The 25,022-nt window shown below is 37.3% G+C and overlaps 1 protein-coding gene across 9 annotated transcripts in view; it reads right to left on the reverse strand.

Annotated features, from left to right (window-relative positions):
• enah (ENAH actin regulator) overlaps positions 1-25,022 on the reverse strand; it is a 148,940-nt gene that overhangs the window by 38,850 nt on the left and 85,068 nt on the right. For 8 of the 9 annotated variants that reach the window (XM_067417855.1, XM_067417854.1, XM_067417858.1 and 5 more), the window contains exon 4: positions 4,879-4,951. In XM_067417855.1, the coding sequence (XP_067273956.1) occupies positions 4,879-4,951 (73 nt within the window). Of the gene's footprint in view, positions 1-4,878; positions 4,952-16,697; positions 16,853-16,970; positions 17,055-25,022 lie in introns of those variants that run through there. The other variant, XM_067417856.1, reaches the window with a different exon arrangement.

Consider the following 25,022-nt stretch of genomic DNA (forward strand, 5'->3'; position numbering starts at 1 on the left):
GCATTGTTAAAGGCACAATTAGTCATTTTTCGCTAGAGGTCGCTTATTCAAAACAGGCGTAGCTTGACCACGGCAGGATTTTGGAGCTTTTATTACACAGCAGACGACTGCTTCTTCTGGTCATGTGCATGTAGGGTAACCATATTAGATATATTATTTGAGTGTGTTAGGTTATAATGTGTGTTCACTTGGCAGTGACTATTAGGCACAAACAATAGGACTAACTGAGCTAAAAAAAAAGCTAAAAAAATGAACAAATATGTCGATGAATGAATCCAAACGGTTGCTCACCTGTCTAATAAAGTACATAATATATTAAAAGAACAGCCCACTTTTTTTAAAAAATAGGCTCATTTTCCAAGTCCCTTAGAGATAAACAGTGGAGTTTTAGCATTTTTGAATCCATTCAGCTGATCTCTGTATCTGGTGGTAGCCCTTTAAGCATAGCTTAGCATACATAATTGAATCCGATTAGATCATTAGCATTGAGGTTAAAAAAATGACAAAAGACTTTCAATATTTTAAATATGAAAAATATTATCTTTGAAAAAATAAAGTCTTTGGTCATTTCTGAACTTGATGGTCTAATGGTCTAATCCGATTCAATGATGTATGCTAAGCTATGCTAAAAGTGCTACTGCCAGATACAGAGATCGGCTGAATAGATTCAAAAACTGTAAAACTCAACTGTTTAACTCTAAGAAAAATTAGCCTATTTTCAAATAAAGTGGAGTGTTCCTTTAAAGAGTCTATGGTGTTTCCATGGTTTCTACAAAATAAAACAGAGGAAATCGAGGATAACGCTGCTATGATGCACAGTCCGTGTCCTGGTTAAAATTGCTAATTTCCCTGGATTTAAACATTCTTGGAAACATTTGGAATAATGCAAGGACACAAGTCAGCAAAATATAACATTGTTCTAGTGTTTTTTTGTATTTTAAATCCAAAAATCTTACATATTGTGAAATCATTATATTAAAATCATTTTCATTCATTGAAATGCTGGAATAAAATAAAAAATAATAAAATCTAAATAGAACTATAAACAAATACAAAAAAATTACTACAATTTTAAATTAAACTGAATTTTATTTGTATTAAATTTATTAATAAATGTTAAACAAACAAATATTTATTATATAAATAATAGAAAATAACAATGGGTGGGTCCCATCATGGTTTCTCACTGTACTTCCTTATTTTAATCTGACCCAACACTTACTACACTCTGGCATGAAAGCATACTAAAACAAAGTTGTTGGTCTACCACAGCTCATACTGAAATTGGGTCTTAGGGCACCCTATAGTAATTATAGCATTTTTTCGCAATATAAATTCACAAACTGTCCAAAGACTCTCTGACCTTGACTACAACTAGAATACAAAACGGAGAAAAATCAATCGATGGAACACTTTCTCAAAAATAGCCAGTTTTGAAGGGAAGGCCAGAGCTATTAGGCCCTCCACAGCATTTATCCATGAAGGCAAGAGAGCCAGCTAGCACTGTCCATCCCACACTATTTTAATAAACTCAAAAACCCAGCCATGATGTGAACACTTGACACAAATGATAACAAATCGTTAACATGTCTGCAGTACACTGAATCCTTGTACACTCCTCAGGCGCTTTACTATGCCGTGGAGCACATCTGTCTGGTGTGAAAAAGGCAGCCAAACAATGTTTGTCATGCAGGACGTGAAACTGTGTCCAATGGCGTCTTCGTCTGGCTCAGAGCACTCAGGGAATACACCAATAGTTAATGTTGAACAGGCTGCAGGGGCTTTGCAGATAAAGCCTGTGAAGATTTGACATTTCTTCTGTAGCGAAGAAGTAGGACATGACCAATGCTGAGTCACCATCAAAAGACTGAGATCATGTTCAGTATTCTGAAGCACCCCAGACTCCTTTGGGTACGTCTCATGCAATGATGCATCGCTGATGGAGAAACAGTAACTGTAACAGAGCTGTAGAAGTTCTTTCACTTCTCTCCATCGATGCAAACGCTAATAACTTTCATTAAGTTATTAAGGACAAAACAAATTCAAAATGGGACCTTTTTATATAATAAATGTCCGTTTTTACTGTGAATGATGAATCATGCACATTAATCAAAAGAAAAAATGGGCAGAAGGATAGTTTTTATAATATTTCTGCCCCTTTGCAATAATTTTCTTCTAATGCAACCACAAAGGCACACATTAATAATCACACACAAACACACACAACCTTACGAATCACATTTAAATTTACCATTGTCATTACGTCCTATATTAAATATCCCAAAACGTTTTATCTATGTTAAAATTATATATGATAAAATTATATTGCCAGGCCAAAAAGAAAGTGGCTTGTCATTCGGATTTAAATAGGCAAATATTTAAAGAAACTGTATGTAAGAAATGTATTTGAATTAATCATAAAATGGCCCTGATGTGTCACTAGACATTAAGAAATCATGTTAATTTCAAATACTTAGATCACTGACAACAGTAGTCCGGCCAGGATATTGTCATTTAAAAGTTGTTGTTGTAGCCCTCAACTGATGTTGATGTTGACATGTTGTGTTTTGGCCTAAAGCTCCACCCTCCACCGATCTACCAATCACAAAGATAGTATTTTTTCGGCATCCGGGTTGCCAGATCTGCTCTAGTTACCTCAGCTCCAGCTACAAACGTTCCTGCTGATCCTGCAGCCAATCTGGCAACCTCGAGTCAGGGGGGAGGGGGAGAGGTATACACCGCTCTACAGTCATTTGAAAGTTATTGCAGTACCAGTTTTGGCCACAATCTTACATAGACTCTTAAAGGAAGTGTATGATTGGCTCATTATTGCCGTGATTATGATGTTTCTAGCATGTAATATATAATATCACTGATGGAGTTTGTAGCTTTTCATTTCTTAAACAACCATGTAGGAAGACACATTATGGCCATGATGTTGACCAAACAAGATCTTGACCAAAAATGTATGCACCTTTAGATGGAAATAATAACATTATATAAAATGTATTTCCATCAAGTGGTGCATCAATTTTTGGTCAAAATATTATATTGACAATGCAAGAGTCAAGCACTGTGTAAAGTCTCCTCCAGCGCATCCCAAAATCCTGCAATGAATTTAAGGTCTAGACTCAGAAGTGCCAAATCATGTGTGAAAATGATTCTTCGTGCTCCCTCCCATTCTTTCACAATTATTGACATTGTCATACTGGAATATGGTCATGTCTTCCTATGTGGTTGTTTAAGAAATTAAAAGCTACACACTCCATCGATGATATAATATATAACATACTATACTATAAACATAATATGACTGCAATAATGATTCAATCATCAGCTCTAAAGCATTTGCCTATTTAAATCCAAACAGCTACCCTTTTTTTTGGCTGGGCAGTGTGTCCTTTTTTCGTCATATAATAAATATAAAATGGCAAGTCTAACAATGCCACCTAACATGACTGTATTCACAATATAGCACAGCCTTTTATGCTTTATGGTAACATTTTACTGCAATAGCCTTAATGCAATAAAATCCAATAAAGATGCAATAGTTGCATCAATGGTGTGGTATTAAAGAAACAAGTAGAAGGAAAAACTCTGTCAAGCAGTTTGTGAGCTTTGAGCAAGCAGCCTCAACCTTGACTGCAGCTTCCTTTGGGAACTCGTTGCAGAAAATCTTTTCATTAACAAGACCTGGGTGAGTAAAAGCCTCCGTCATCCTTTGAAGTCCACAGAAATCTTGATAAAAACACGCTCATGAAAAAGCTAATTCAGAGCTTCAAAGTGGTGATTTAACTGAACTTAGTCCAACAGACATTAACATCACATTGCTGCGCTATCTGCGTTTGATTCTGCAGTGTGAGGGTTCACCTGGTTCATATTCTCACCATCACACATGCAGATGTCAACTCTGAATCTGTGCACGTGTTTGCCCATAAGGTGGAAGTTGTTTTTGTGTTTAAAATCATCTTTTAAGGTGTAATAAGCAATTTTTCACACTAACATTTTTTTTAGACCATAAATAAAAAACAATTTTGATGAATAAACTTACAAGGACAAAAATAAGTCCAATATCACTGTTCTATTGGTATTTGGGGAAACAAATAAGACGCCTTGAAACATACAATTTACTTATAACACCCTGCCTATAGCTCGTCCTGAGTCAACATTACATGCGGCAACATTAGGCAGTTTTGATCCTGTTTTTACATCGCTTGTTTCTGCTTCTTCTTCACATGTATTTTGATCTGGAGATCATGTACTCGTTCAAAGGATGCGTAATAGCGTCCCCTACAGTATAACTGTGGAAAAAAAGATTTTGGATTCGGATTTTTAACAGAAGTTTCATGGCCCCCAGAATATTCAGTTGTATACAAATCTGAATATGCTATACATCAAAATAAAGAACAGACCCTGTGCTTTTTATTGTAGCTTCATGCATTCTTCTTTTTCTATTCAACACTGTGGGTGTTGCAAAAAGCAGAGAAAAATCATTTTTTTTGTTAAAGACTATGTCTGGATCAGATTCAGAATGCTGATCAAATCATAGATGGACAGTCCTATAGCTCGTCCTGGGTCAACATTACATTCGGTTACAATAGGCAGTTTTGATGGTGTTATTACATCCCTTGTTTCTGCTTCTTCTTCACATGTATTTTGATCTGGAGATTCTGTACTCGTTCAGAGAATACGTAATAGCGTCCCCTACAGTATAACTGTGAAAACAAGGAAAGCTGGAAAATTCCATCAATGGTGGGGAAGCGTTGTCTAATAAATGATGGAAAATGTTCTTGAATTGCGGGAAAAAATTGACTCAAGCTTCATCACATCAATACATGTGTACTATTTGCTGCAGTCAGTGTCTGTAACGGTATTTACCTTCTCTGCACCTCCAGCTCCTCCGGTGAAGGGCCATTCTGCACCTGAGGGGTCTGTCTTGGCAATGGGGGGCCTGTGGAAAGAGAGGAAAAACCTGAATTAAGCATCAGTTTGAAAACTTATGGTAAAGAAATAAGGACTTTTGCACTGAACAGGCCCCAAAATAGTAACAGAGGACCAGGTTTGAGAGAGAGAGAGAGAGAGAGAGAGAGAGAGAGAGAGAGAGAGAGAGAGAGAGAGAGAGAGAGAGAGAGAGAGAGAGAGAGAGAGAGAGAGAGAGAGAGAGAGAGAGAGAGAGAGAGAGAGAGAGAGAGAGAGAGAGAGAAACATGGAGCTGTAAGACACATCGATCAGGTGAGTTGGACAGCAAGAGTTAATTAGGACATTTTATATCAGGGAAAGGGGAAAAGATTATCTGTAAGAAGATCCCATCAGCAGTAGTTCAAGCGACTGTGCATTAAAAAAAGGCTACCCACCAAAACAGAGTCGGAGCCAGGATGAATTACTTAAGGGAGCATCCAAAAAGCCAATAATGTAGATAAAGTGAAATATTTGTCACTTAAACTAAACTAAATGTAACACTATTGGCCCTATCATACACCCAGCCCAATGCGACGCCAGGCGCAATGCAAGTGTTTTTTGCTATCATTTTCACATCCATGCCGGGAATATATCACGCAGAATAAAAACAGAGCCTTGATATGATCTTGTTTTACAGCACAGCTTGGGTACTTTTGCCAGGTTGGATTTGAGAGAGCAGGGAGGCAGAGGTCGGAATGAAAGCTTAGCACGAACACAGGACAGGTCCCTGCCATGACACGATTGACTAATCGATCAATGCAGCATTGTGCAGGTGAGAGAGGTCTGTTTACAGAGTCTGGAGGTAAGGCTCTCTCTGTAGCTCATTACCAGACTACATATGCCCTCCGCCATTTCCTGTTTATTTGCTTCACACAGCAGGGCATTGCAAAAACAAAACCTTTTTTTATCCTTTCACCTGTTTAACCACATTTTTCCCACTGCAGTTCAATCATTTTAGTGGGGGTAGGTCATCTAAATAGCCACATAGCCAAACTATTTACTACAGAGCAATAGTTCTTGTCCATATTGCCAATTTGAGACCTTCTGTCCGACAAAGAAACAACAGTTAAAAGTTTATATAGTTTTTACACATTTCACAGTTTTATCTGAAAGGGGGAAAAAAAGAAAAGAAAAACAACTGGTGAAATCATTTAGTAAACAAAAATAAAAATAAAAATCTGTAATCGTGATTAAAAACATCAGAGATTTGGATATTTTATATTGTGATTATTTCTCAGTCTCCAAATTAACAACTTATATATTTTTAGGTGTTAAACGGAAAAAATTAATCGTACGCGTTAACACACTAATTTTGACAGCACTAAACAAAACATTAAAAAAATCGTAACATTTAAATTGAACAAAAAATCGTTAAAAAAAAACAACTGAAAACGCAACCATATAAAACTTGAAAATAACTAAATATAACAAAATTTAACGCAAACAAAAAAAACATTACACACAAAAAACTACAAAAACAAACCTAACATTTAAAATGAACAACAAATAAAATAAAAAAACAGAAAACGCAACCACATAAAACTTAATATCTAAATATAACAAAAATTAAAACAACAAACAAAAAAACAAACATAATGTTTAAAATAAACACAAAATAAAATAACAGTAAAGGCAACAACAAAAACCTAAAAAATAACTAAATAAAACAAAAATTAAAACAAAAAGCGCAACAAAACAACAACAACAAAAACAACATAAAACTGTTAACGTTAACCCATAAAACAACATTCAACAAAATATAACATTTTTTTAAAAAAAACAGCAAAACATATAAACAACATTTAACATAAAACATAACATTTAAAGGTGCCCTGGAATGATTTGAAGCAATATTTTAAATTGTTCTTTGATATCTAGAGGGTATTTGGCTTATTTAAGGTCAAAAATTGTCCAGATACAGTTTTACAGGTCCATTTACAACCCTAGAAATTGTCCCTAGGGTGTAATGCTCTGTTTTTGCCTTATTTGGAAGAGTCATTAATATTAATGTTGAGTTCTGCTCTGATTGCGCAGCTCAGTGATAGCTAACACATCTATAACATCCGTCATGGCAATGATTTTACAATGATAGCCTCTCAACTTTGAATCACGAACTGAACTGGTAGCGCGTAAATATGTTGTTTGTACAGTAACGTTTCAGTTTGACAGTAGAGTGCTGATTTAAAAGTCGATTTATTTAGCCAAACAAAGTAATGTAGAAGCCACTCAAAATCGTCAGTGTTATGTTTACTACTCACCCGCTCCAAAATGATCATACTTCAGTTCTCAAAAATGTATATTTATTTAACAAATTGACTTGAAGCCTTGTCAAATGACTATCTTTTACACTTGGATGGTGGAGAAGGTGACGTTAGCTACAATGAGCGATCTGTAAGAAACTAAACAGTAGTAGTAAACATAGTTCGCTTCTGAGTTATGTGTTGATGATGAAATATAGGCTCATTTAGATTTCAATCAGTCAAAAAGGATCGACATACGTATCTACTGTTGTATTTTATGACAACACTGACAGGAAAAAATATTAACCTTTGTCATTTGACAAACTGTTATGTGTGCTACTTGGAGTTTCCAATACTAGCATCTTGCGTTAAATCTAGACAACACAGGGGATATTATCGTAATGTTGTCTTACTAAGAAACTTTCAATTTAATCCGAAATGGGTTTGGCAGTCTATAAGTGGATAACATCACTACTTACTGCTTGCAGGAATACAGTTGGAATCTGCCCTTTCTTCAGTTTTAGACGCTGAGCGAATCCTGCTATATTGCCCCAGGTTAGAAAAACTGTCTGTGGTGAAATGAGCCGAGCAAACGAACAACTTTGAATTACTTTGTTGTGGTATCCAATTGTAAATAAACATCAAACATGACTGTTGACCTCCTGACAATGAACATGGGCTGACATGCAAGGCCCTAGGCAAGATTTACATATGAAGGAGGAGGCAACGGTGTTTGAGACTCACAGTATGTGATGTCCATGAACTGACTTTTTTCATTTAACTATGGCAAGGTTAATTCAATTTTTCATTCTTAGGGCACCTTTAAAACAACATCTGTCTTGGGATAAGTACTATTTTTTTAATCAATATGAAAGTTGGTGAAAAGAAGATCATGGCATGCAATGCGCACCAACGTTAAACTTTACCTTAACCAGAAACAAATGGCTTGCAGAACACATTAATTGGATTAAACAAGTCTGAATGTAGAATTCTCCCTACAGCTCAAGACTCCATGAAAAAATATGACATTAGAGCTGAGCCATCTGGACAAGCCAAGCAGTAATCAAGTCATCTGTCAAATCTATTCCAACATTACAGTTTTGTGCCCCACTTTAAGAAAGCCAAGCGGTCCTGACTGCCCATGTGTGTGTAACCCACTCTACACTCGTCCCTTCTCAAATGTTCTTTGTCTTTAACACATAAAACACACCTACGTTAGCCTTAATGTGTATGCAAAAGGGCTGTTATATAAGCAAACACCCTAAATTCATCCTCCTTTAAAACAGAAACAAACATTACTCTTAAAATATGTTGAGCTAATCATAAATGAAAATCACAAAACCAGTTCATATCTAACGAGTCAGCAGATTAAGCCACTCCAGAGACTGAGGTACAAATGAACTTCATTGGTTATTATGGCCTCTTTATAGAGATTTTCAAGTGCAATGAATGCAATTTAAAACTCGAAAACAAAGGCAAGCATACTTGGCCCATTTAACCCGGACAAACTGAACAGCACTTTAAAGGCTGGCTCTGGTCCAAAAGCACTCAGTGTCAGCCTTAATATGAACCGATCTGCCTTCAAGCCAGTTCGGTAATGTACTACCATTAGATCACACACTGATAGCATTACCTCCACTGTACTTCCTATTCTACCAATATTCACAAATAAAACAATACAAATAAAACATACTATACATATGTAATAAAAAAAGAGTATATTTTTCATTTTATAATGTTATTCATTATAAAAAGTCACAGCAATGTGTTATTTAAACAGCACTACCTATTAGTTTATTAGAAATTGCAACCAGAAAATTATAATAATCAGACAGTGAAACCAAAGATCTCACACAAACACCAAGTCGTTTAAGTTTCCAACCGATTCAATTGATAATTTACAGACTGACATTAAGCTAAAGAGTCCGAATAGCACCTACATGAGAGGAGAGAACCACCGAGCCTCTTCTGACAGCAGATGTACTGTAGAAGTCCATCCTGGTCTTTAGGTGCACTTGTAACAAGTGCACTAGAGCCGTTCGCATCAATCCCCAAACTGCCATCAATGACTCCATGAGATCTCAGAGACAGCAGCATGTTGTTCCGGCTATTCTCAAGCAAACACTGCTGTGGTAAAATAAGACCGGACCAGTAGGCTAGCAGTTAGACGCTCTGCCACAGCGTTCACAGAGCAGGATGTGGTCCACTTATTGCACTTTCCGGACCTGATCAATTATTCATGCCTGGATGGGCGAAGGGTAAAGCGGTCAATGTTACAATCACATCATAACTATTACGATCAGGTGGGTGGAGAAAAACATGGATGTATTTCTTAACCCTTTCGAGAAAAAAAACAGCAAGGGACGCAGATACAGAGGGACTGAAACGCTGCCTCTGAAACCTAGTGAGCTACATACAAAGGACAATTTAAGATTTACATTTCAGGAAAATTCAAAGAAAATGTTTCCCACACAATGGATCAAAGGCGTCTCAGGAAGTCTCTTTAAATTACTGACGGGGAGATAGCTTGTCTTAAAAGGCACAGGATCAAATAATGAGCTTGAAATCAGGTTATCGGATGATGTCACCAACAACTAATGGCTACGAATACACGGGGTGCTTACTTTCACAGAGTTGAATCATCTCTAAAAATTCATACCGCACACTAGGACCACAATTAGAGACATAATAAGCTCAAGGGAGGTAAAATACACACGGCTTCCCTCTGAAACTTAATGGTACCATATACTAATATTAAAAATAATATTGGCTCTCATTTTGTAAAAAAAAAAAAAAAAAATCAGGTCTCCAATTGAAAAAAATTCTAGTGACTGACCATATGTACATTTTTCAGCTGGCCAAATTGAATTTCTGCGAATTGATGCAATTTCATTCAATTTGGCCAACTGAAAAATGTAGATGTGATCAGTCACTAGAATATTTTCAATTGGAGAGCTGAATTTTTGGTAATGAGTGTGTTCTGTGTATATTTTTTGCACTATTTATTATTTTGTAACCCAACATTTTTAATGTGGTCCTGCCTCTATTGCCTTATCAGTGAAAAAGTGACTGCTGGAAACAACCAAGAATCATGGTTTTTGCTAGCATGCATTTAAGCGGAAACACAAATATTAGTCATATAACTTGCTGGATTTCTAAATTTACGAAATAAATATAAGAACAACTGAAACCACACGTACGCAAAAATAACTTGCTCTGTATGGCTTTATAATCATGTTAAGATTAATTTCATCCTGACATTCCCATAATTCCATTGAAGTATATTGCATTAATTGTATATAATCCATATATAAAATGATATAATGAAATTATTAAATACAATTTGATCATTAAAGAGTAAGAAAAGCTGCGTTATAGCTTCAGCTGCGAGGTTTCTGTGAATAACGGAGATATGCGCATATGTACAGCTGGCCAATGAGAGCTGTATTTGAGGCATGGACTTCACTAGACTCCTAAAGGTGTGCTGTCTGTTGTATCTGGCACCAAGATGTTAGCAGCAGATCCTTTAAGGGTCCCCATGGTTCGGACTTGTTTGTTCAGCATCTCTGCACAGAGTCAACACCTCAAACTCATGTTGTGCTCCTCAAAGCATTCCTGAACCATTTCTGCTCTGCGGCAGGGCGCATTATTTAGCTGAAAGAGGCCACAGCCATCAGGGAATACCATTTCTGTGAAAGAGTGAACATGGTGTGCAACAATGCTTAGGTAGGTGTTACATGTCAAAGCAACATCAACATGGCAGGACCCAAGGTTTCCCAGCAGAATATTGCCCAAAGCATCACACTGCCTCTGCTAGCTTGCCTTCTTCCCATAGTGCATCCTGGTGCATATGTTCCCCAAGCAACGCAAACACACCTGGCCATTTACGTGATATAAAAGAAAACATGAATCATCAGATTAGGCCACCTTTTTCCCATCGCTCAATGGTCCCATGCTGATGCTCACGTGCCCACTGTTGCCACTTTCAGTGGTTGTTTCTATCAGAAGTAGCATTCACTTCTTGAGCAATTTGAGCTACAGTAGCTCGTCTGATTGATTGGGCCACACAGGCCATTCTTCTCTCTCCACGTGCATAAGTGAACCATGACCCTGTCGCCAGTTCATCACTGCTCCTTCCTTGGACAGCTTTTGATAGATACTGACCACTGCAGACCGTGAACACCCCACAAGAACTAGTTTTGGAGATGCTCTGACCCAGTCGTATAGCCATCACAATTTGGCCCTAGTCAAACTCACTCAAATCCTTACGCTTGCCCATTTTTCTGCTTTTAACACATCAACTTTGAGGACAAAATGTTCACTTGCTGCCTAATATATCCCACCCATTAACAGGTGCTGTGATGAAGAGATAATCAGTGTTATTCACCTGTCATAATGTTATGTCTGATCGGTGTGTATACATTTGGAACATTACATTAGGGTAAGTAAATGTGACCAAAAATGGTATCTCTTTAAAGCTACACTGTGTAACTTATTCTTAGCTAAAAACACTTAGTTCTTTCAAAAATATATGTGCTCATTAATGTATATTTACTTCTTTTAAGTAATAAAGTATTCTCGTAAGTTTATAATATGCCATTGAAAATGCATACGGGTGAGGGGTTCGAATGCTGGTCGCCATGTTGCTTCTCCATCTTGAAAGTACATTAGCCAAAGAGGGACATACCCGTAAATTCAAGCTTCGCCTTTCGCGTTTTAACACTTGACTCATGGACGAGGTCGAACTGGAAGCCATGTTAATCTTGGACTGAATCGGCCACCGTAGGAGTTAAAACGAAAACAGTATTGAGAGGAACAGAAACTAATATTCTCTGGATGGTCATATACCTTTTCACTAGCCTGACAAGCCAGACCCACATCAAGATGTTTGGTCTGGAAACTCACCATAGACAGGGCTCAATCCGAGGGGCGGGATAAACGGTTGTCTTTCAAACTCCCTCTGCACGCGATAGGATAGCGCTACAACCAACCAGAGCAATGAAGGTGAAACAGAGCTTGTTAGATTAAACATTCACCATATCCGGCCGGCTAAACTCCGAACACATCTTCCCTTTTTAAGAATGACTTCAGTGCCGCTCTTTGTTCTTTTCTCAGAGAAAAGCTCAACTCCAAGTCTTCCAGAGTCGCGGTCAAAGCTGATTCGAAAGGCCGCCGCCGTTCGCCAGTTTCTGTGTTTACTAGAAGCACGCAAACGCAACTCGGCCGTCATCATTATGGCCCCGCCCGCCGACTCTATACACGATATGATTGGCCCGTCCAGATTGTGAGGAATACAGCTCAGAAGGGCATTGAGAGTTCCTAGACGACACTTGCGGGCAGATTAAATTTGCTGCCTCTAGGGTGCGTCTAGATTTCTAGGCTACCTTTTCACCACTAGATGGGGGAAAATATATCACAGTGTAGCTTTAACATTTAAAGATCTCTCAAACATTCAAAAGAGCCACATTAAACAGTTAAATTAACCCATAACCCCCCTAGGTGTGACAAGGAAACAGAAAGCAGCTGATTGACAAATGTCCCACCAAGGTCATGGTTGGTCAGGTCAAAAAAATTAATTTACATGGAAGCAATAGTGTAGCAACTAATTTACATAAAGATATTGCTCAAATCCCTAAACCTATGAGCATTGGTAATTGGGATGTTTCCCTTAACAAGCACCATTAATCCTGCCCAAAGGCTTGACAATCAGACTAGGATTGATACGCCACCTTTTCTTGAAAGACAAGACCAATTTTTCCTCCTCAATGTTTTACAGCAACATTTGGGTAAAAAAAACATCATCTGACGCACAGCCTCATTACCACACCCTGATGCTGTCACCTTGTAAATACAACACACAAATCCCCTTATCATTCATATGTGTCGCACAACACGGGCACAAGCTTTCCAATTAATTCCACAGTTGTGGTTACGCAAATGGGAAATTAGAGTCAAGTGCTGCATCATTTTTTAAGACGAGGAAGCAAACGATTATTCCTCAAGCTCTAAACAGATTCTGATTGAATAGTGAGCAGGTCAGTGAACCAGTTAAATGTGATGTTATTAAAGCAATTTAGATGAGTCAAAAGAAATGCTTTAAGTCAACGAATACAAAATGAATACAGGTTTCTGTCTTGGGGTAGAAAGATCAAGATAACAAAGACTATGTGTGTACTTGCAGACATCCTGGGATTTAACGAATATGGCATCATGGTTTCGGCGAGTCTCGTTACTCATGGCTCCAAGTCTGAGACCAAAAGTCTGGTAAGACATGGGAGTGGGACCTAAAAATAGCAGAAGTTACCAGGTTCTACTTACTACAACTTGCTTAAAATATTTGTCCATCTAGTAACAGTCAATTAAATTCAAAAGAGCTGTATTGGCATGAGAAATGGTACATTGCATTCCCAAAGCAGTGTCTCATGATATATCACCCTGTAATGTAAAAATTAAACGAAACCAAGCAAAAACCAAACCAAACAAACAAAAACAACACAAACCAAACACAAACAAAAGCAACACAAAAAGTTACACAACACAAATAAATAAACAACACAAATAAACAAAAACAATACAAACACAAACCAAAACAGCACAAACAAACAACACATATAAACAAATCAACAAAAAACAAAAACAATACAAACACAAAACAAACAAACAAACAAAACCAATAAACAAACAAACAAACAAAAACAACATAAACAAAACAAAGAAAACACACAAAACAACATTAGTTGTTACTGGGTTCTACATATTACAACTTGCTCACAATAGTTTTATTCCATGTAGTTACAGTCCATCATGTCCACACAGATATGATCCAATGTAAACATAAAACAAATCATTTTTTATTTTATTTTAACTAGTAATGCTCCTAGCCTTAGATCAGCTGTTTTGTGCACAAGGTGTTGATGTTTCCACCAGCATTACACCAGAGATATTAAATAGCATCACCTGATCCCACTTCAGCTCAGAGTGGGGCAAATGAATGCAGTGACAGGAATGAGTTGCAAAACCATCAGGGGAGGCTTTTTGATGCAATGTTGCCTAATAAAAGAAGCTCTGCTTGGAAACAGTTCTGTCATTTGTAGTCCAAGTGAAACAAGAGCACACTTTTGATTGTAAAACCCAACCCCGAACATGTGCAGAGTGTAAACAATCATATTTAGTACTTCTGAAATAAATCAACAAGACTGCTTTTACCCAAAGACATCCTGTCAAACAGCAGTCCATGCAATGCAACTTTTGTTGAGATGACTGACATCCTTACAGGCTAGTCAAACTAGCTTCATTACATTGTGTAGACTATCGCAAACACGTCACTTACACTTCTGACAGAAAACGGAATGACATTGGAAAACTGTATTATCTTGGAAAGACAAATTAAATAGAGGAAAAACCTACAGGATAAGCAAGTTTGAGAATGTGAGAATGGCTGGTAAAATACTGACTCAGCACACAGAGCTAAAACAAGCACACATTTCACAGAGAAAAACAGAACCGCTCTCGGATCGTTATGGACAATCGGTTTCAGACATTTAGTGGTTTTCCGTGATAAACTTGGCATTGCAGTGCTATTAAACCCAGCAAATGAGTGTGGAGAGGTTAAGTGGTTTGATTGGATAAAATAGAGCTACAATTAATATGCCTTGACCAGTATTTTGGTTTGACATTCAACAAATTCAATTCTAGAATCATGTTCCTGTCATGGTTTGAGGGAACTTGAAAATTGCAATGAGCTTGTGCTATGGTAAAAAAAGAAAAAAAAGAAAAGAAAAACGATTCTACAAAATGATAAACAATGCGCAAATAATGGTGAATGTTGTAAATTGAATCGTTATACTTTTCATCATAATTGTGCAATATTGTTATTTTGTACAAGTTTTTACTGAAAAAAGAAACTAAGCTTAACTTAATAAATGTGCCATTAATACAGACACTGCATCCGACAAGTTTGCTCACTGATACCCCAACTCAGAATCTCTGGGCTTAAAGAAAATCCAAGGGTTTTCCCACTTATAATTAAGATTTTTTTGGGACGTTTATAGAGGAGAGTGGGGCACAACCTAAAACGTTTTGACTTTCTCAGTTTGTGTAAATCCACTTGGGGTTTAGAGTATACATTTTTTCCCACATTAATTGCACACGTTTAGTACAATTATGTGGTTTTGTTCCATTAATACGGTGTATACTTTTTTGTTGATTTCCCCACGAAAGAATGGAAGTGAAATGTGACAACATGCCCCATAGGTGGGATACATTGTAACATGAGGGGCACATTGTAACATGAGCAAATGACAGCTTAAAATGTTATCTGATATAATCAAAAAAATATCCAAAACAAACTAAAATATTTTGTCAACAAAATTCCATTATTAACTTTGTGAAATAAAAAAAGGCTTTTTTATCATTAAAAATACACACATTTTTGATTTTGACAACAAACACATCACTAATATAGCTATACAGCATAGTTAAAAACAGAATAATGATGAATCATTTCTGAACATTGACTGAGTCCTTATTTACCCTTTTCTCATGGTTTCTAAAAATAATTCATAAAAGTATAGAATATACAGTAATAGCGTAGTTCTAATAAGGGCTCATTGTAACGCAGTGTTGCAACGCGCCCCACCTGCGCGACTGGGATTTAAATCGTGGCTCACGTCTTCTGCTGTTACATCAGCATTAAAGAACGATCTCAACTGTTAAATATCAGATATAATATTCAAATAATACCAGATTTGTCTTATTTTAAATAAACACAAAAACAGAGATGAAAAATAAATGTAAGAAATTTACTTTTGCTATGGTAAAATAAATGTTCAGTGATCTCTTCCAAAGATTTTTTTTTCTCTATATAGTGTTGATATGGCAACTAGTAAATACACAAAGTTTCGTAATCCTGGCATGTGTGTATAGTGTAGGTTGTGCCCCGCGCTCCCCAGCGTGTTCAACTTGTTCCGACATGGCTTCAACGCGCCATTAAAGGTTGCGCCACTAGTGGCAACAAACGGAAGTGCGAAAATAAATGTTTTAAATGTCATTGGTCAGCCAAACTGATAATTCCTTCCCTCAGACCAATGACAACTGGTTGAGCCTATGAATGGTGCACTTTAAATCAAGCACTACACCTTTTTATTTTGTAGCTAGTGTTAATGAAGCTAAATATTCAAACTATCATTATGATAAACATCATATCACATTCTTTAACTTCATTGGTGCTCAGGCAGATAATGCTCGTTTCGAAGACATGCCAACAACAGATCCAGACTTTTAAAAAGGTCAGATTTTTAAAAAGGTTAGATGTGTCTACATCTGGAAGAGGGTATATTTTGCTTTATTCATATCCATTTTATTGCATACCAAAAGCACATTACAGTTTGTCTGAACCTAAACGTGACATAATTTAGTCCTGTACCACACTAAAGTACCCGACTGCCCTTGCTGAGAGTCTCTGACGGTTAAAGCCCCTTCCCTCCCCATCAAACTCACTCCTCAAGATGATCTCAGTGCGGCTGATCTTCATCGGGAAGCGGTAGACTCTGGGGGCTGGCATGATGGGCAGGTGCCTGCAGGCCTGCCTTTCTGCTCTGGTGCTCTGAACCCGGACCAAGTCCCTCTGGGAGAGTTGTGCTAGAGATATTGAGCTAAAATATTGTATACCCAAGTCAGATTCCAACAAGAAAAATGTAGAATGTAAGAATGAAACTGTATAACTAAGCTCAGAACTCAAAATGAAGCTAATTCCAAAGCAACAAAGCTAACCTGCAGCCTGGAAGAACTTAAGAAATGGCAAAGACGAGCTCTGCCGCTATTGAGAAATGTAGAGGAAACCCTTCTGCAACGAGGACTATTAAGAGTCTGGGGCAAGAGGATGATCTCACCGATAAAAAGTGTTTGGGGCTACCGACGTCATCTTTCCCACCTTGGCAGTTGGAGCAATCGGGTGGTCATGTGGTGTCAGGTCAGAAAACAAACACATACCAGACGCAGGACCCAGCCCACCCCTTTCAAGCCATATTCAGGCTCCACAGCCAGAAAAACAAACTCTTTTTGGCTCAGGAATGTTCTGTCCTGCTATTTCCCCTCAGAGGAACCATGTCTCGAAAGATAAACACCTGTCCTGCCAAACTGTGAAGTCTCAAAGCAGGGTGACCTTCATTTAGACCTCTAGACGCAGACGCAGCAGGCTCCTGGGGGTCTACGTCTGAACGGGGTGAAAAGCCCGCTTTGTTCTGACATGGATGAGCTCATGCAATCCCACATATTTGACGACTGTCAACAGGTCATCACAAGACAGTATTTATACTCTGAAAGATGGCACAAAACCTTAACTCGTGACCTTCTTACATGTTGTGGTTAAGCGACAGACTTGGCATGATGCTATATGGAAGCTAGTGACTGGTAAAATTAGTGCTCCATTTGATTATATATGATCACATGTATTAGTAATAACAGTTACCAGGCACAGTTTCTGAGAAACAGAACGACTTTTCTGACTATACAAAGCTGTTTTTCCTGTGCTTCTAGTTCCAAATTTTCCTTCCTCCATCTTTCCATTTCGGAAGTGATGAAATGAAGTTCAGGACACATGAGCCATGTGAGCCATCTGGGCTTATAAAGATCAGATTTTTCCCATTTTAGGAATTAATAAAAAGTGGGTATTAATCTGAAAACTACATAAGAGGGAACTTGTGGCTTAAAATTGTGCACTGCAGAAATGATTATACATATTACACGGTCTTGCTCATCAAGCACATTAATCTCTTTTTAAAATTCTTACTAAAACTTATATTTTACAGTAAAGAGATACACAAATACTCATTAATAATTGCACAACACTAGTACCACATCAGTCGTCGGCTGATATTAGACTTTCTTTTTTTAACTGCTTCGTATCAGTCAATATTTGATATTGTGCATACTCATTTATATTAGATTTTTATTTTTATTTTGTCTTCATTTATCGGTTATTGCTCATAATTAGGGCTGGGAAATTGATTTACCGCATCCAAAATAAAAGTTAATGTATACATAGCATATGTGTGTGTGTACTGTGTATAATTAATATGCATATAAATACACACACACATGCATGTATATTTAAGAAAAATATATATGTAAAGTATGTATATTATTATAAGATAAATTATATAAATACAGCATATACATGCAAATATTTCTTAAATATATATATAAAGGAGTGTGTATTTATATACATAATAATTATACACAGTACACACGTTATGTAAACACAAACTTTCATTTTAGATGCGATTGATCACGATTAATTTATTGCCCAGCACTAACCATAATAATAAACAATTATCATGGGTATAATAATACATCATTATATTGATATATTGTGACATAAAAATGTGACAATGTATTGTTGATGTGGATATACTATTGCAATATTTAAGCCAAAATATTTATATTTTATTAATATTTACTTATTAATAATAATAATAATAATTATTATTATTATTATTATTATTATTATTATTATTATTATTATTATTATTAAGTAAATATTAATAAAATATAAATATTTTGGCTTAAAATATTGCAATAGTATTGCACCATGAGTTCAGTATCGCAATTTGTATCGTAGGTGTATTGCTACACCCCTAATAATGATTGTCTTATTGTATCATACAATAAGACAATCATTATTAGGGGTGTAACAATACACCTACGATACAAATTGCGATACTGAACTCATGGAATATGAATATTTGTGCAACTCGATTAAATATCTTGAATGAAAAGTTCAATAACAGTCCACATTGTCAAAGTGATTATTAGGTAAAGGACAAAGTCCTCAATGAGATTTCACAGCATGAGAAATCACACTGCTTCAGCTAAGCCAGGGTATTGAAGTAGCTTAACCAACAGCAGCTAAATTACCCAACTGTTACCGTCCCGTCAGCACTACAACAAACTTCACATCCGAGTCCCAAACCACAAACACCTGCCTGTCTGTGCCAGTAAGCAATCATTCCTTTGTTCACACATTTCAAGCAGTCATGTCAAGGTGGGAGATGAACAAAAAAACTATAGTTAAGAAAGAGTAAAGTTTACAATAATTAAACTCGATTTACCCGTGGGAATGATAAAAAGTGACATTTCTCATGTACACTCCACAGGCGGATTGTCTGGTTTGGACAGTTTGATTCTCGATGACAAACGCGTTCATACGTTTACCTCAACAATACATCAATCAGCACATCTATCACGCCTGCATGTATATATAGTCCATGTTGCCAAGAGCTCTATGGCTGTCTGCCTTGCAAGAGCTCCTCAGTCATGCTGGCAACAGCATTTATATAAAAAACTCACAAAATCTCTCACAGTCCATGGCTCCAGTGTCAGGGTAACATCACCCTGGCATGTGACTCTGTGTTGCACATTACACCCGACTAAAATTAGCAGACACATTCTAGGGGTTTGGAAAAAAGGGCTTTTGATTCTCCTGGACCCCTCAACCAGCATATAACACAGGGCTGGGAAGGTTACTTTTATTAGATGTCACTACTGATTAAAAAATGCATGCGTTACAAAGTAATTTGTAATGTATTTCGTTAGACTAAAGTTTTGTAACTTCATCGAAATACTTTAGAATGCTAAGGTATGAAACACAACATGACCACCAAACATAGCACTTGATTTTCATCTGCATGTTATTAGAAACAACACCAGCTTTCCAAAATATTTCTTATAGCAAATAAATGAAAAAATAACAAAAACGGGAAAAAAAATTTATGCTCAAGAAGGCAACATGATGTATTAAGATCTGGGGTGTGTACAGGGTACATTTTCAGGGAAACATCTAGTTATTAGCTTCCGAAAGGCAGTACTAAATAAAACAATATGATCTTTAAACATAAAAAAATAAGAAAAATGTACACATCCTTTTCAAAAGTTATCACCTCCTGCTCTTAATGCACTGTTTCTCATGGAAGCTTGTTCCTGCCACTAAATATAAAAATAGAAAGGTCATTTGCATCTTACAATTCTATTTTTTTTTCTCAGAATTGAGAGATTTACACTCACAATTGTGTGTTATAAAGTGAGAATTCTTAGCCTGACGTGGTCAATTCTAGTCAGAATATGAGTCTGATCATATGCGTGTTTCAACCAAACCAGGATATACCGACAACCAATCAGAGCAACGGCGCGACGCATAACGTTAGTTGTCAAATGTCAACAGAAATCAACAGCACTGTGCTGGCAAGTCAGTGTTTTTTTCCCCAGAGGGTTGTTTTCCATGTCCGCGGGTTGAAGCGACCTCAATTATGTGATATGTAGACCCAGGAATGCGAATTGTAGCAGGCAACCTCGCCAAAATAACAAATTTTAACCCAAAAACTGCATTTTTTCCCCCCAGAGAACCCTCTCACGAAGCTATTGTTTTGGGCTAGTAGTTGGCGGGTTTTGTTGTAAAAACTTGGCAACCCTGTCTGCACGCATGCTGGAATAAACGATCTTTGCCAGTGTTGTAAAAAAAAAAGAATTTAAGGTTACACAGTTACTTACCAACATGATCATCATTTCAGAGATAAATAGTGAAGGTGAATGCATATTCAAACAAGCTCTCCGTTTAGGATTTGGACAAATTCAAACTGTTTATCATCTGTCCGTCATTGTCTAAAGCCCGCCCTGATGATTTCATTGGTCCGAACAGTTTCTGTTCGGGCATAATCACTCCTCTATGGATCAAGTCCAGACCGAACTGCCCGAGCTCAAATGTTGTGGGCGGGGCTGAGATCGACTAGCATCCAGGCTAGAGAATTCTGAGATAAAAGTTTTGGCAATTACCTTAAAAATAATAATAATAATAATAATAATAATAATTTGGAGAAAAAAAACTCAATTGTACATTATAACTACCAACTGCGAGTTTATATCTCAGAGTTCTCCGAAAAGAAGTCAGAATTGTGAGTAAAAAGTCACAATAACCTAAACAAATAGTTCACCCAAAAATGAAAATATAAATACTGTTCGGTTTCCCGCAGAAACCGATCGTTTCGTGTCTTAACGTGTGTTAACAATGTGTCGCCATGAGCCGCAGGGTTTAATATGGATTCGTATGTCTATGTGTTTTTTGCTCTCATAAGCCCCTTTCACACTGCGATTCCGGCAAATACACAGATAATGCGACCCGGCATTTGTTCCCGGGCTGCTAGATTTGGTCCATTCATACGGCCAGCGAAATACCGTAATATGTGCGCTTTCACACACAACGCTTAACGGTCCCGGGTCGAGTTGACACGTGACATCCTGATGTGACGTATAATGGCGAGCGATCTCCGCTTCAGCGCGGATAGTAAGAAGCTCCGTGGTCTCGAATTGTGTCCAGTTTGCACACATTTCTGCTTGCTTAATATTAGTTTCTTTTGTAGACAAACACTCTGCGTTTAAAACACACTAGCTCTTCTGGCACTGCAGGGTTGTATTATTGAAAAAACAAGCTCTAGGAGTCGCACGATAACTACGTACACGTTGCTTTTGTTCACACAGCGCTCGTCCCGGGTCGAACCCCGCAATGTTACTAGGTCCCCAACCCGGGTTCAATTCGGTAATCAATTCCAGGACGTGGTTGCTTTCACACAGAAGGTGACCCGGCAATGTTCCGGGAATATTGCGGGTCTGACGTGCAGTGTGAAAGGGGCTATAGAGGCTCTCGCAACGGTTGGAGATAAAAATCTTCATTTGTGTTCTACTGAAGAAACAAACACACCTATATCTTGGATGTCCTGAGGGTAAGCAGATAAACATCACATTTTCATTTTGGGGTGAACTATTGGGTCGTGGCTCATCCATGCAACAACAGACAGTTAAGATTCAAGGGTATGTCACATTTTTTAAGTAGTATTTTGTATAAATTCAGTCACAGTTTACATTAAAGAGATAGTTAACCCCAAAAAATTAACCCCTGATTTACTCACCCTTTAAATCATTAGGTGTGTATGAGGTTCTTCTTGCACACAATTACAATCAGAGATATATTCATTATTATTATTTATTAACTTCCGTTAACTATTGCACGTGTTCATGAGAGACTGAACTCGTTCCAGCTTTTGACGTAGGATGCAGGCCTAGCGTAAGTTCCGGTGACAAACACAGAAATGCAGTGGATGGAGCAAAACAAAACTTGGTTCTCGCGAGAACTAGAATATTCTCACGGAGCTTCTTACGTCATACACTGGAACACCAGTCTCTCGTGAACGCACGTACGACAAAGTTTTAAATATAGTTATTTTTCTTACACAAATGCATCGATTCGCTTCAGAAGGCCTTTATTACACTGTGTCCTAACTACATGTGACGCGATAAGATTCCAGCGAAAAGCAACTTGTCTGTCCACACCAGACGCGAAGCGACTACGAGACGCAACAAATCATTCAAAAACCACAGCCAATCAGAACAAGGTGTGGGCGGGCTCTAGCGGCAAGTGCACGGCACCAGAGATTAATCTTGACGGCACTCGCATTATCAAATTCACAAACCATTTAAACTACTAAAATACATACTGAGTTACTAAAACAATCGTTGTCATAGATACTTGTTTGTTGTTCACAGTTTGAACGCTTTTGTTTCGATGTGTTTAATTTCAAGATCTGAGGTGAATTATCCTTTGCTGCTTTTAGTATGACAAAACAGGTAGTGCTAAATTATTTTCAAAGTAACATTATACACTTTTAACATTAAATAAAGCACATAAACACTACCTGAGATTAACATTGCCATGCTTTGTGTTGTTGTTCCAGCCGCTACATCGCACAAAAATAGAAACCGTTTCTAAAATAGATTCATCGTGTGTCGCCGTCGCGGCTGGTTAGGACAAAAACTCGAATTATCATGGAAAAGATACCTTTTATCGCGTGTCGCAGCGCGTGTAGTTAGGACATGGTGTAAACCACCCAGACTTTTATGATGGATAGATGCACTTTTATGGACTTCAAAACAGAAACAGCCATTCACTGCCATTATGGATTAGCCAGGACATTTTTTTATATAACTCTGATTCTTTTTGTCTGAAAGAAGAATGTCATATACACCTAGAATGGCTTGAGGGTGAGTAAACCATGGGATAATTTGAATTTTGGGGTGAAATATCCCTTTAAAAATGTTTAAATGAAATAAATTAGATTAAAATGAAAAGTAATCACTTTGTTAATCTAAATTACTTTTCAGATGTCACTGTAATTTGATTACAACCTATTTAAAATGTAACAGTTTTGTTTATGAAAACTGATTTCATCATAAATACCACTAATTTATGAAATACAGTTTTGTATTTTAATCAAGTAACTGAGCTACATGTATTTTGTTACTTCCCAACCCTGCATATACATGTCCCTTCAGGGGGGCGGAAGACAACCTGCACAAAGTATATACGCAAACGTCTCCAAAGAGGATGGCCAGTACCTAAACATAATGACATGACGCACAACAAAAAGGCACAAACGGATCACATACATTCCCATCGGGCCATGTGTGATGCTCCAAAAATACAAACACAGCAACTAAGAGTCTTAAAAAAAGAGATGACTACATTATTCCACCTGAGTCTTTGTTTAGACAGCGTAAAAGTCAGTGGATCACATTCTGGGATGGAGGCATGTGGTATTTGACAGGTATTAGCCCACCTCATGAATATGCTAGGTAAACACCGGCTGACATGATTTAGTAACAAGTCTCCCTAGCAACACTGCAATTGCCTGTGCAATCAACAGGGGGGGGGCATTTTAATTCTCTTTATTTTCTTCAGCATGAATATGCCAAGTGTGTTAATAAATAATAACATCAAATAGCCAAGAGCTAAATTGTTTAAAACAAATCAATTGTTTTATTGCCCGGCAGTGCCTTAAATTTACTAAATTACTTGATTGGTGATTTATTCTAAGAATGTAAATAAATACGAGTGAAAAACAGTCATGAAGGACTTCAAGTTCAAAAACGCATAAGTACTGTAATTTGAAATAATTTGCAGTGTCGCAAAACAAACGTCTACAAATCTCACATGCACCAAAGGTTATTGGCATCTTGAATGAACTTCATTCAGAGCTTCAGTAAAAGAGCTAATACACATACTGCAAACAAGATCATTTAGAGACCTGGACACAGCGCAGCCATTTAGCCCTACCGCAGCTGTACACAGCTTAATGTTGACAATGGAGTGAATTAAGGGGGAGCCAATTACGGTCATATGGGATCCTACTGCTGGCTGGTTAGTGCAGTTTAACACATTCCCCAAAATCACTGTGTCCATGCCAGGTACCTACTGGCATTAGACAATTGAGCAGAGATAGTGTAGCGCACACAACAGTGTTGGGGAGGGATGCTGCTAACGCAACTTCATTTGTTTGTTATGTGGCATGACAGTAGCTCTGTGGTTCTGAAAAATAGTCCATTTTTTCCAGTTACAAGCTGCTTTTTCTATAAAAATGTTTTATAAAAATTCACAGCATCGGAATTGATCGCGTCTCACACAGTTTTCCACACTTTTAACCCAATAGACAATAATCAAACATAATTTGCTTCCTACGCCACATTTTAGGTTTAACATTTTGTTCAAAGCTGCTGTTCAGCACTATACATTTCAATTCAGTAATATCAATTATGGTGTTTTCTAGTTTTATTATTTGAAACATACGCACACAAAAACTTTGGAGCAGTATCAGACTCAAAACTTTGGAGTTAAAGCTACACTGTGTGATATTTTCCTCATCTAGTGGTGAAAATGTATATGACCATTCAGTGAATATTAGTTTCTGTTCCTCTCAATTCTGAATTTGTTTTAACTCCTAC

Source organism: Pseudorasbora parva, chromosome 15 (assembly GCF_024679245.1).
Source record: "Pseudorasbora parva isolate DD20220531a chromosome 15, ASM2467924v1, whole genome shotgun sequence".
NCBI lineage: Eukaryota > Metazoa > Chordata > Actinopteri > Cypriniformes > Gobionidae > Pseudorasbora > Pseudorasbora parva.